Below are 14,672 nucleotides of genomic sequence, written 5' to 3'. Positions count from 1 at the left end.
TTCTGCATAAGCACTAAACGCCCTGCTGCTATTATCATTAATGTTCTATGTTGTGTGTTCTAGACCATTTATTACCACTGAAAAATAAATTGGTATGGAGAGAGAGACCCAGAGCCTGGGGTATCTGTAGAGCATGAAGCTCCAACTTGGGTTTCTTAACCATGTGTAAATGGGATTTACAGTGTCTCCATGCATCATTGGTACAGTGGCTGTACTGGAAATTAAAACTCAGTTTTATATTCTAGGGAGCATCTCTCCCAGTATGTGACTATGACATCAAGTTTTCTGTTTACCCCTTAGGGTAGTATGGCATTAGACGATGCCGGAATAATAAAAAGGAGGAATAATAGCTATACAGCATGAACAGAGGGGGAAAAAGACATTTAGATGCATCTCTGTTTGCTAGTAAAATTCTGCTTGTATAAAGTTGAATCCTTAACTGTTATATCCAACCTTCTCATCCAGAAAGAATGTTCTGAACGTTCTTTATCTCCATGGATAATTCTATACTCTCTCCTGGGCTAAAAACGCTAGTTAAATAGCATACAACTTCTGGCTGAAGAAGCATTCTTTGTCTTATTTCATCACATTCTGACTTCTTCCCCCACTTAACTTATTTTTAATTGATCAGCACTGTAATATAAAATAATAACAAATGTTTATTATGAGATATTTAATAGATTGCAATTACTTGACTTGAAACAATACATTGTAAAATTTGCTATATGATCACTATAGGGTTAAGGGAAAAATCAGTCCTTCAATCTGCTGAAAATCAAAATATTATAAATAATTATTATGTTATGTCTTCATGATTCTTCTCCAACATCAAATATCTGAGATGAAACAGATTGTTCCTGAATGGGGCCCGAGTTTAGTAATGTCCTTACCTAAAAAACCTTCCCTGCACAAGATTCATTTGGTATCCATCATGGTCCTATCGACAGAATTTTATCAGAAGCATCAAAACAATTTTTAATTATTTCCCATACTTTTTGTCTTTAATACATTTTGTTGTGTGTTGTGTCTTAGATTTTAATTATCGTCTATAAATACCTATATGGCCTAAGCCATCTGGGGGATTATCTGATCCCATAGTGTCTGACACTCCTGAACAATCAGACAGAATCTTCTTGCTTTAAGTCCCATCAATTTAAGCAATGTAGTCCAGCAAGATCCAAGAAGCAGACCTTCTCTGTTATAGCTATTGCTTCCTGAAACAGCAGCTTCCCCAGAAACTTGCTACCTGCCTTTAAAGAGCTCTAAAAATACAGCTTTTCCATCAAGCCTTTGGTCAGGATGATTGGCGAGCATACTGGATGATTTTCTTCATTATTCTTTTTTACATCATGCTTTTAATTTTGTGAACCCCCTCAGGTCATATTTGGAGTTGAGTAAGCTCAAGTAATGGGATAGATGAATAAATATTCAAATCAATCAATCCAGTTTCTTTCCTCTAATCTTCAGTAATATGAGGCCTATTTGAAACTATTCTAAGTGCAGCTGAAGAAGTATAGTGATCCTGAACTCCATTAAAACGTATTGCAAAATTCTTTTGAAAAAATCAGTGCCAATGATATAAAAATGTATAAACTCAATTTTAAAAACAATTTAAAAAATTACTAGCATCCATATTAATTTGTATTGATATGTTTTAATAAAATGTACAATTGAAATGCATGTCAATGCAAAACCTGTCTTAAAAAGCACTAGAGGAAAGACTGCTACATAAAGGACTTGCACAGAGTCTGAGTTAACAACTAAGCAAAAAGTCCTCCATTATAATTTTCCTTTGGCAGCTCAATAGTTTTCTGCAGTGTCCTAAGCACTTCTTGTCTGACTAGCACATGCTCACCAAATTTTAGAAGTACATACCTTACTTCGTACTGTCAATAGAAGTACAGACCTTACTAACGTACTGTCAATTTGCAAAGTTTTGTCAGTATGAACAAACTTGTCCAAACCAGAAATGGTATTCAGCAGGTTCTGACCAGTTCTGGAGAACCAGTAGCAGAAATGTTGAGTACTTCAGAGAACTGGCAAATACCACCCCTGACGGGAGATTTTACAGTATCCTTCCCCTGCCACACCCACCAAGCTATGCCCACAGAACTGGTAGTAAAAAAAATTGAATCCCACGTCTTCACCCAATGGTTGGGAGAAGTTGGCTTGGTTTCCGTGTGCCACACATACCTGTAGTTCACTGGAAGCCCAACCTCCCTGTCTTGCCCTCTTCCCAACACTATTCAAAGCCCACTGGGCTGCTTTTTCAGGAAAGCAGGGAATTTGCCATTTCTACTCCAGAGGATGAGCCTATGCCAGGTTTTACCATGGTGCCGTCACCCATGCAAGGCAAGAGCTGCACTGCATAGGATTTCACGTTTGTTGGACTTGCAAACCAAACAGACTTATGAACAGCCTCTCAGGATGTAACCCAGTGGTGGGATTCCAAATCTTTTCCTATCGGGTCTATGAGAACACACTTTGCACTTCTCGTGCGCACAGCACTCAAAGATCACCCTCGGTGTCAGCACTGGTGAGCTGAGCTGTTTTTTAGCTCTGCTGCATGAACCAGCTGTGCTAAAAAACAAGAGAATATAGGACAGGAAACAGTGGGGGTGGGAGGGCGGGGCCAGCCAGAGGTGGTATTTACTGGTTCTCTGAACTACTCAAAATTTCCACTACCAAAATGCCAGAAGCGGTCCGAAGTGGCTGAATATCACCTCTGATGTAACCCAACTGTAAGCAGAGTGCTGTCTGTAATTGTGATGACCTGGGACGTGGCACAAAGGAAACACAGTCAAATAATAAGTAGGTGTCCCTTTATTCGATCCAACTTTGCCCCTAATGTCCTGGTTACCTTCTGGTCTGGAGAAAAACTCTCCTAGGAACAACCTTTGGCTGCAGAGATTCAAGTCCAAAACATTGTCAACAAAACCTTTATAAGTCCAATCAAGGCAAGATGAGGTAATTAATCCGGCAAAGCAAGAGAAGGAATTCCAGATATGAAGGAATGGCAATAAATCAATCCAGTTGGGAGGATGCCAGGAATGTAGATAACCAAAGTCAACACAAGATAAACTCATGTTTGTTCCCAGCAGACGCCACACTCAGTTTGTATCTCTTTTAAATTCTCTTCCCAGGTGTGCCTAATGAAAGGAATGAGGGCCCTTTCCTCCTCTGTAAGCCACACAACCCATGTTGCTCTCTTCTCTGTCCCTCCTTGATTGCCCTAGGATGAAGAGGGGGTGGGCCTGGGTCTTCCTCTGAACTCCCTCTCCCTTGTTCTACCTCTTCCCTGTTCTGCCCAGCCGGACTTTGCCCTTCCCCAGTTTCCTCCACAGCCAACTGGAGCCATACTCCCACTTCCTGTCAGCTATGGATTCAGACTCAGACAGGGGCATGACAGTAACTCTGAAATGGAGCACTTGCTTAAAAAGGAAAATACTTTGCCTTGTTTGTGTTGTAGTGAAAGTTTTATCTTTTAGAAAAATTTAAAAAATACTAATAATAACAATAATTATCTTCATCACAAATAAACAAGGGAGGAAAATACAAAACCCTGCTATGGTTCTTGCAACTTACAAACCAAAACCAATGGATTAAGAGCATGAACGTACAGACGAAGAAAACCCAGGGAACAGTAGAGGAAGACAATTATTTCATATCTGATTTGCTTTCTTTACTGACAGACTGCACTGATTTTGCCCTGATCTATATTTACTCATTTCATTGCATAGATTTCTCCATTACAAGTACCTTTGCTGCTTTATCAAGTGTAGTTTATGCCTCCGGGGAGGAAAATGAAATGCGTAGGATCTGTGAGATGGAAAAAGCTGCAAAAATTGTTACGTCATCTCCCTCTTCTCTCCCCCCACCCTCCTTTCACTGAGAGGCAAAACCCCTGGGCCTTCTTTTAACTCTGCACCAGCAATATGCACAATTACCTGATAGAGAGGCATGCAGATACTATCAATCCATTCCAGCTGTAATCGAGGCAGTTCATCTTTCCTGTTCCGATCAAATATAGCCTGAGCGGAGAAGAGGAATGTGTCATGCTTTATTACTCTAGAGTATTTTACAGAAGCTGCTTCATCCAATATTTTGGATCTAGGATCAAATTGTTATAAACGGAACACTTTGAAAACCATAATCAATCTTTACACACATTTTCCTGTCTTTTGTCTAGAATGAAAAATAAACCATTTATTATTCTCTGGCCCTGTTTAGGGCATGCAGAAGTTTCATTTATTTGACTGCTTTACAATTTAATTCCTTAGTATAAAACAAATGCAATCCATTATTGGCATTTACGTTGCATAGGAAAATAGCAGAAAATAAATATAAGCAGCATTATTTTTGCTATTCATTTTGGAGAAATTCAGTGCAATTCTTCCTGCTTCCACTGTGAAGTAATTTCCATTGTGCTCAGTTTCACACACTTCTGGGAAGTCTGGTTATCAGATCTGAGCTGTAAAAATCCACAGAGCCATCAGATGGCAGCAGAACAATATAAAGATCAGTAAATTATTGCTGCCATCTAGTGATAGTCTTCATTTTTGCAAGCCTGATCCGATAGTCCTATCTAGCATGATTCAAAGTATCTTTCAGGAATGGAATTCAAAACTTTGCACACCTCAATTTTTATACACAGAGTGATAGTGAGAAAGAATATAGTTACAATATTAATGATATCATATCCTTGTATCACATGACACTACATTATAGTACATTACACTATGTTTGCTCACTCTACAGCAATAGATAATTACCAAAGTAGTTAACTTACAGAAGGTGTGAGTTTCAATTCAGATCTCTCCCTGTCCCCTTGTTCAAAGAACTCACTTGTTACAAGTTCAGCTACCTAAAACACATTATATTATTAATTATTAATCCAGACTGAAGCCTTTATTAAGTAAAAAGATTAAACCCAAGTAAGTATTTGACTTGTTGATGCCCTTGGTGAATACCTAGGCATAATATGTGCCTGTCATGCTGTGCAACATTATGCCCAAGAGCAGAAAAATAATAATAGATAATAAAAGAATAATAAAGGAAATTAAAACATGAGTTTAGAAAAAAAGGCAACATAACTTAATCTGCTACCCAGCAATATGTTCACTATGTCTCTCCATACTTTTTTTAACTCTTGGAAACCCTCCATGCTTCAAACATGTTTGTACATTGCTTCATTTACTCCTTTCCCTTATTTAAACCTCTCTCATCTGTCTCCTTTTGATGTTTTCATCGGGTCCAGGTAACCAAGACTTCCTTGATTTTCTCCCCTTTCTCTTGATACATTCACTCATTCTTCATATATTTGTTTTCTAATTTGACCTTCATTCACTCTCTAAACATGACCAAGCCACTTCAATATGTTCATTTCATGCATGCCATTCATTTTTGTAGTTTTCTCTTTGATACATTAAATTTCAAATCCATCCTCCTTGTTGCATCATACAATTGTGTAACATTCACTGCAAATCCTTGGGATTCTCAGCCAACACTGCAAATACACGTTCACCTTTCTGACCAACACAGCTCACACATCAGCACAAGCATTCATAATACAAATGTTTATCCACAAGTGCATAAACAACCAAGGGTTAGTCAGTCATTTCGTCCTCTACTTGCAATGTTGAATAATTTATTAAGCACCCATTTATTCTCTTGCATGTTTTATTTCCATTGTTTTACTGCCATTCAGCAACTGCAACTCTGTTTTTGCATAAAATGTTCCATAATTCATACTTTTTCAATTTAGAATATGATTTCACTAAATAAATGTATAGTCCTGTTCTCACATTGGGATGGGGGAGGGAGAGACAGGTAGGGGAAGTTGCAGAGTTGCTGATGTCAGTCATAAGAGCAGGCAGTTTGCCCAAGCACCTGAGTGTTGTTCATGTGACTACTGGGGCATTGCAGTGGCTACATCTTTGAAACCAGGTTCTAAGTAGTTTTTCAGGGATCTGTTATTACTTTGACAGGACACAAGGTGACCTGTCGTAAGTCAAGGATACTTATAGTATATAAATAAATGAAATTTTAAAATACTGTTCCATATGGAGAAAAAAAATGCTATCGCCAGGTTTAATAAGGTTATAGCGGCCATTCTGGGTATAAATGATGGGAATTCCAGATAAATGCATAAAAAAAAATTAAGGTAAAAAATAAGCTAAGTCACAGGTGTCAAACTTGCGGCATTAAATTACTGTCACGTGACATTTCACGATGTTTTTCCCTTTGCGGAGCTAGGGTGGGCGTGGCCTGCGCATGACGCATCTGGCCCATGGGCCACCAGTTTGACACCCCTGAGCTAAGCAATCCCTCAAATAATTTTAAGCAAAGTTTTGAATTAAAAAAATTAAAAGGTCTTCCATAAAGATTTATTGTAAGCCTTTGCCTTCAATATTTTATGCCAGGATAAAGCACTGTCAATTTGATATGCCAAATTTCTTTTTAATTCACATTTTTAATAAAATGCAAATGTTCATCATAATTGATTATGTGATTATGGAAGTAGAGTCTCTTCAAATACTCTAATACTATTCAATGTTATCAATTAAGCAAGAAAAAAGAAAAGGACCGGGCAATAAACTGGATGTAGCAGAAGAACTGTGATATTTTTTTTAATGAAAGCAATGGTATTATAACCTGACTGCAGATTTGGCCCTTTCCGTGTCAGGTTCCTGGGAAAATTTTTGGGACAGAACCTCCTCTTTCTTGTGCTGCTATTAATCATGACTTGCCTGTCTTGAAATCTCCCATGGTTTAGTTGCAGCTCCAAGGTCACAAGCTGTCATTAGCATTGATCTGAAAAACAGAAATGAACAAAAAAAATGGAACAAAGCTTTGTTGGTTTTCTAAACAGATTCATCCTGAATACAGGAGGTGTTTTTTTTTTTAAGAGGCAGACTTAACACCTTCTTCACCAATTTAAAGATTGGCACAGTTTGGAATTTGAATAGTCACTGTTTTTATGTCATTAGGTAGAAGAAAGCTAATGCATTACAGATATAATCAGATAATGACTTTTCAATGCTAACAATAGTGTTTTGTAACACTATTAAGTGTTACAAAAGATCCATGTTTCACTGCAGACTAACTACTCTGATTAATAAAGTCATAATATAGGACACTGGGTAATTGGAATGCCATGATGAAAAGGAAATTATGTAATATATACAGCTTGGGTAGTTTATTTGCCTGGTTGTAACTGGCTACTGTACTAAGAAAATGATTGTGAGAGGCACTCCAGACACTGTTTGAACAGTTTCTATCGTTCATGCGCAATAAATATTCAAGATTATTGTAAGGATTATTCCATCTTAATGTAGTTTAATACATTGGCTACTAATATGTTTTATAAGTGTTGGGAGATAGGAATTACTCAGATGGAGAAAGCATTTATATACAATGCACAAAGCATATTTTGCTATAAGCAAGCCCAAAAGAACAGCAAGAATACTGGGAATTTTAAAAAAATGAAATGTATTGTCTGTATTCTAAAATCAGGAATGGGTGAAATATGGAAAAATAGAAAATTATCTATACCTCATCTAAAACACAAAGACTTAAAGAATAGCTCCTGTCATGATTATGTTTCATTGCACTATAGATCAAAATACTTAAGATACTGATGGTTTATATATTCCCATTTGAAAACATTAACAGAACTTCTTATGGTGTAAAGAGGATTGCAGTGGACCATTTAAGTTAGCCTTCATGCAGTGAAAGTGTGTAAAATACACCATAGGTAATCCTTCACCTACGACGATTGAACCCAAAGTTTCTGTTGTTAAGTGAGACATTTGTTAAGTGAGTTTCCCCCCATTTTATGACCTTTCTTGCCTCATTTGTTAAGTGAATCACTGCAGTTGATAAGTTAGTAACCCGGTTGTTAAATGAACCTGGCTTCCCCATTGACTTTGCTTGTCAGAAGGTCGCAAAAGGTGATCCCGTGACCTCGGGACACTGCAACGGACATAAATATGAACCAGTTGCCAAATGGCTGAATTTTGATCATGTGACCGTGGGGACACTGCAAAGGTCATAACTGTGAAAAATGGTCATACGTCACTTTATTTAGTGCCGTTGTAACTTTGAATAGTCACTAAATGAACCATTGTAAGCCAAGGACTACCTGTACACATCATTTGCAGTCTACATAGCTTTATGCATTTTGCTCCTTCCTAGTGTTTTCCCACAAGTGCAGGGTCTTCTATTTTTTCTGGATCAACCAAATATTGAGCCATGGTTTGCAACAGAAATTGACCAACCGGCTTATTGCCAGAGCCTGATATCATGGCCTGAGAGAGAATGACTAGCCTGAAGTCATCCAGCTGGCTTTCATGCATGCTTTACAGGAGTAAAAATTCAGCTGTCTCTGGAGGTCACCACATAAAAGAAGACTGATTTAGAGGAGCCCTTATGACCCATGTAACAAATTTAAAAAATAGGTTTTTCTTCCCAAAGGTTGCTTTAAGAAGGGGCCATTTTCTGCAATGTGTGCCTTCTCCATACCTGTGTATGGAAGACAGAAGGCATTTGGAAGGAGTATTAAAAAAAGTTAAAATAACAGTTACATGATCAAGGCTATCATTTCACTTTAAAAAAAATCATTTAAATCAAAAGTCTATTTTAAGAAAGACAGTATAAATAAATGGTTACATTGGAGACAATGGGTGAACTAATTCTACATGCACATGAGAACTAGACAGAGGGTGAACTGACAATTAAAACAATCTGGGGTACTTATGTGCCTTAACTGAGAATATGATTTGAATCAGCTAATGGGTTTGCTTTTTTGTAGGGGTTGCTATGCAGCTTTATTGGCATATCCCCTAATATTAAATACATTAAAATATTCAACCAGCACCTTAAATGTTTAGAGCTTTCTCCTTCCAAAAGAAATGAAACACGGGAGAATAACAGCTATTAATAACAGCTGTTGTGACTGTTCAAGGAAAAGGGAAGCGTGATGGAAATATGCAATCTAAATTTAACAAATAAACACAAGGGTGCTTCATTCTTTTCCTCTAACATGATCAAACCTCAGTTGTTATTTTAAAAAAGGGGGTGCCAAATTTCTAACAATAGCTATGGCTCTTAGAAACCACCTTGTAGGAGCTCCCTTCATACTACTAATTGCTTTAGGCTTTTGTATACAGGTTTGTAATGGCTTTAGTTTTTGATATCTGATATACTGTTGTTGTTTTAAAAAGTAATCTTGTAGTATAAATAAATACAAACATACATTATTGATCTCAGGAATCATGGCAAATATTCAGAGGATTTCCAGCTTTGCTGAAATCGGGACATTTGGTAATCCCAGAATGCAAGACATGATGATCATAAACCTCACTGTAAATAGTTAAAAAGTGTGGTAATGAAGGCACTTAAGCTTAGGGAGGATTTTTTTTTTTATGTCAAGAGTGGATAGACTCAAGAAGCAATGTTTTTTGACATTCTTAATAAAGACATACCAGAGGTGTCCAAAACATTTAGAGTTTGAAACAGTTTCCATTTCATAATGGATTGTTCTGACCTTTCCGAAAATGTTTTGAGCTCCAAATAATTCCAGATTGTTAAAACAACCCATTTTGAATTCAAAACAATCACTTTTGGGCTCAAGATAAGATGTTTTTTAATATGAAACGTTTCAAATTAAAAATGTTTTGCACCTCTAGGATGTATGGAAATGACTGTGCACGTCTAAAGCCACTGGGAGGAATTGGCCCCCTATTCCTGCAGGTGCCTCAATTCCTATGCCAGGTGAACTTTACCCAGGAGAAAGATCTCACCGGAATACCTCTCGTTGATATTTCACATTCCAATTGTAGTCTCCTTTGTTGACAAGTTCAAAAAATTCAGTCCTCTTCCTGTAACCAAACATTACAACATTATAAACAGGGAAAGACATATATTTATAATATGTATGCATGTATTTAAAATATTTGTATAGCTGCCCATTTTAGGAAGCAACATCCTAGGTGCTCAAAAGCAGTAATTAAATAGTAAAAACAAAATAAAAAAACGTCCCAGAGCCTGTAACACAACACATCCGCACATATCCAAATCAAACTTTAAAATTTCATTAAGCTGCAGCGTTCATACTATCGAACGGCTTATGGGAAAAAATCAGATCATGATTAGGTGTATGAAAATTCATTCCCACTATGCAGAAATTAGCAGAAAAAAAACATGCTAAATAATCCTTATTGTAACAATTAAAAATTAGCACAACCTACAGTATATAGTTTAGATTGTTCCAGGCAGTTAAGGTGATAATTGCAGGAGATGCTTCTTAACAGCCCATTCATCATATGCTGCCAATTATAGATTTGTAATAATTAAGGACAGAAATGATGGAAACCTATTACTTAATATTTAATGCCTCCCCCAAATACAAATGCACAATGTCCGAAATTAGCTCTCTAAACTTCTGCATCTTCCATAGCCCTTGATCATATATTATTTCAACCTCATGCATTCCAAATGATTTAGAGCAGTGGCCCCCAACCTTTTGGATACCAGGGACCAGTTCCATGGAAGAAAGTTTTTTTCCATGGACCGAAGGGGGCGTGGTTTTGCATGATGCCTGCATCCCACAGATGGGCTTTGCTTGCTTGCACAGCCTGGTTGCTGGCATGGCACGGACCAGTGCCAGTCCACGGATTGGGAGTTGGAGACCTCTCTCTAGCCACTAGATGGGCTAGAGAGCACCAACAGTATATACACAAATTATGGATGACAGGCATGTTCTGGGTTCTTTTTATTAAACAATATCTAACAACATCTAATTAATACACATGTCAATATATAACACTTTAATACATAATAGAGACAAAAACTTTCCAAGAATAACAAATATTTTCTTCCCTCTTAATGACGAAGCCTGAGACTATTCACTGCCTCCCCTACATTTTACTTTATATAGATCATTGGAACATTTTCATGTGGCTGAAAATTTCATGTAGCTGAAAGTTTCTAATATTATACAAATTCATGCTGGCAGAAAAATATCATTTTTCTCATGCAGATTCATTCAATCCCTCTGGGAATAAGTACTGCAGTGATTACAATTTTCACAACGGTACACTAACAGGCACATTTAAATCAATCTTAACCTTAACTGTTCAAAGGCAAATCTGCATTGTGTCAGCACTATACAAGATTGCCTTGTGGGTGGAACCTTTTTTATTACTATTGAAAATAAGAAGCTCACTATTTAGTATGTCTTTTGATTCCTGAAAAAGCAAAATCACATTTGAAAAATGTGTTCCCAGTTGTTTTGTCTGTCTTAAGACTATATAAAAATGGATAAGGCAGTTAGTCTTCATATGTGATCTTCCCACACATATATTTTATATATTAGTAAAAATACATATTCCTAAGATCATATTTTATTCTTGTGTCTCCCCTTTTGTGTCAAGTTTCAACTAAATAAATGGAAAAGTTAAGGAAAACATGGTAATCTCAGGAGGTGCATGAAGCCCACATTTTCCATTGCTAAGCAAGAAGTAAATGTTGCCCCATTATGACTTTTCTTGCCATAGTTGTTAAGTGAATCACTGGAGTTGTTAAATTAGTAATACAGTTGTTAAGTGAATCTGGCTTCCCTTTTGACGTTGCTTGTCAGAAGGTCCCAAAAGGTGATCTCATGAGCCAGGGACACTGCAACCGTCATAAATACATGCCAGTTGCCAAGCGTCCAAATCTTGATCACATGACCGCGGGGATGCTGCAATAGTCATAAGTGTGAAAAACGCCATGTCACTTTTCTCAGTGCCGTTGACCATTAGAACGGTTACTACACAAATGGTTATAAGTCAAGGACTACCTGTACTAACAACTAGCTTTTAAATAATTGCTAATGGTCTCACTAATGCCTTATAAAATCAGATTAGAAGATAAAGCAACTTCATTATTTTACTGCCTGTTTTAATATAAAATGTAACCCTTTGAGGTGGAGTTGGGCTGACTGTTTCTCTCAGGCAATTCCTGTAGCTGAAGGCGGACCAAAAACTGGGCCTAACCAGTCTTAGTCTAACACCTTAATCACTACGCTACCCTGGCTCTCTCATGGCTGGCATGGCTGGCTCAGGAATTCTGGGAGCTGAAGTCCACAAGTCATAAAAGGGCCATCATTCCTCACCCCTGCTGTAAAGGATGCCATTGCTCTGGGTGTGAGAATAAATAATTAAAGTGATAAGTAAATACTAACTCATAGCATTGTGTACCTGGTGCTCCAACTGATCCTTAAAAACGTTGTTGAAGACTGCAACTCTTTCAGAATTTCATTTATCAAAATTAGAAAATGCCAATACTTACTCAAAATAGAGAGTGAGGTCTGTGGCTAGGATTGACTTCTTTAGAAGCTGCATAAGATCACTATAATCCTTAGAGGACAAGTTAGCAAAGATGTTGTGACCCTATAATGAAAGAGAGCAAAGCTAAATAGCTCAGAATCAATTTTTCCAGTGTTAGCATTGTGTCCCACCATTGCAACAAATCTTTTTTTTTTTTTAACGTAATGAAATCATTACAAAAATATTTGATCCAGCTGCTATATTTAAGATGTAATGCTGGTTCTTTTCTGCTGGACTGAAAGTATGGCCTAGTAAATAAAAATATTGTCCATATACTTATTCTTTCCTGCATATAAACTGATGAACAACCTATGGAAATTTCAACCTAAAGAGCTTTAGCTTTTTCTTTCACAATGAAGTCTTATGTTAGTTGTTTTTTTTAATTTATTTGTATGGTGTTTTAAATCTCTTATCTGTCCAGAATTGCTATGGTAGGAAGTGGGTGGTTACATAAATCTAAATAAACAACTCACATATCTGCACAGGGAGATAAAATATAGATTATACAGCTATCTATCTATCTATCTATCTATCTGTCTGTCTGTCTGTCTGTCTGTCTGTCTGTCTGTCTGTCTGTCTGTCTATCTGTCTGTCTATCTATCTATCTATCTATCTATCTATCTATCTATCTATCTATCCATTATGCCACCTATCTGATTCTGCAAAGCGACACTGAGCAGCTTACAATTAAAATATACAAAACTGTTTTTGCTTTTTGGAAATATTTTGCTTTGAGAGTAAATATTACATAAGTCGTATCGTTAAACTCAGTGCCATATATGGAATCCAGAATCTGTTTTCTATGCCCTGGCAGAGAAAATACTTTTTTTAGATCTGCTAAAATAAAGCAGCTTTTGAGAGTTATTTTTAGAAAAGAAGAAGAGAATGGGTAATACATGGTTTTTGTACCTCACTCTGAAGAATCATTACAGCATGGTTGAAATGGTGATGCTCCAGAGTAGCAGATGTCCCATAGAGCTGAGCTAAAGCAGAACCAATTCTGAAAAAAATGCACCATATGACATTATTTCAGGATATGCCTCTGAGATTGTCAAAATGATGAGAAAAATGCTATCCCAATCTTTGTGTTTTGTAGAACAAACCATCAACCTTTCCACTGTTTTCCATCTATACTACTATTCCGGGATGAGAAAGAGGAGGGCTAAAGGAAGGATGGATAACAGGGATATGTGTTCAGATCATAGATCTATTCAATATATAAACATAATATGACTGGTGATTCTGAATAATCTCATCTAACGATCTGATCTCTTTCAATCAATGGGACGTTGGATTCTTCATTTGTAATGGTTTCTTCTGAGCTGGCCTCTGAAATGAACTGTTGAAGTGTTATATTTCTTTTATTTTCTTTAAAATTGTTTAAATTCTACTTGGAGAAGAAAGGCTCCAAAATAGAGCTGTCAAAGGTTTCTGCCACAGTTTAAAATTAGATGTATGTGTAATTCATGACTGGAATCTGCACGTTCACCATGAGGGAGGGGAGACCTTATAGAAAGATATCTTTTGTAGTTTGGGTAGTAGAGCTGCCATCCACCTACCTAATTTATTTGCTATCCATCTCCCCAATAAGGCAGACTATTAATTAGATAATTAATAACTGATAGCCTGATTTACGTAAACCCAAGTTTTATGGTTTGTATTTCTGAAAAGGATTGCTTTTTCAGTGTTCTTTAATCTTTGTGAAAACCAGGTTAATATTGTTTGCCAATATTAACATATATATGACAAACCTCAGACAAGACAAAACAGCTATTGTCAATAGCTTCCAATTCTGATAAATCAACAATTAAGCAGAAATCACGCAGCAGCTGAGAAAGAGTGGATTTAAAATCAATTCACTCTGTCTTAACTGCTTGCTATTTTCCACTTGCTATTTTAAAAATATGAACAATTTATTATATAATTTATAATCTATATAAAAACTAGAACAGAAGTTGTAGAAGGAAAATATAATCTGGTCAAATGTTCAAGATAATTTAATCTAGATGGGCAAGCTTCATTTTTAAAAATGGGATATAACCCTGACTAAATATGCATACGTATGCTGTTAATGCTTCAGTTTAAGTTTTATATGCTTTCAAAACAAATTCCTGTTTAATATCTGCATACTGTGTAACGAACCACACATCCACACAAACATATATTGTAGTACATTTAAAAGCTAAATTTAATTTGTCAAGGAAAATATGAATTACAATTACAAAACTGGTAATTGTTAGAAGGTGAAACACACCAGGATTAAACCGTCACAAGAGATTAACACTTATCACTATTTCACTA

At 36.6% G+C, this 14,672-nt stretch overlaps 1 protein-coding gene across 3 annotated transcripts in view; it reads right to left on the bottom strand.

Annotated features, from left to right (window-relative positions):
* The window catches only part of PDE11A (phosphodiesterase 11A), a 169,275-nt gene that overhangs the window by 14,631 nt on the left and 139,972 nt on the right, over window positions 1–14,672 (bottom strand). For all 3 annotated transcript variants that reach the window (XM_087949668.1, XM_087949667.1, XM_087949669.1), the window contains exons 14-19: window positions 13,281–13,371; window positions 12,334–12,434; window positions 9,804–9,881; window positions 6,746–6,813; window positions 4,790–4,860; window positions 3,948–4,031 (exon numbers count right to left, since the gene is read on the bottom strand). In XM_087949668.1, coding sequence (XP_087805794.1) covers window positions 3,948–4,031; window positions 4,790–4,860; window positions 6,746–6,813; window positions 9,804–9,881; window positions 12,334–12,434; window positions 13,281–13,371 — 493 coding nt within the window. The remainder of the gene's footprint in view (window positions 1–3,947; window positions 4,032–4,789; window positions 4,861–6,745; window positions 6,814–9,803; window positions 9,882–12,333; window positions 12,435–13,280; window positions 13,372–14,672) is intronic.

This window comes from Notechis scutatus, chromosome 1, assembly GCF_049901735.1.
Source record: "Notechis scutatus isolate UNSWTSFEM ecotype Mainland chromosome 1, rNotScu1.2, whole genome shotgun sequence".
Taxonomy (NCBI): domain Eukaryota; kingdom Metazoa; phylum Chordata; class Lepidosauria; order Squamata; family Elapidae; genus Notechis; species Notechis scutatus.
This window is presented reverse-complemented; position numbering and strand designations above follow the sequence as displayed.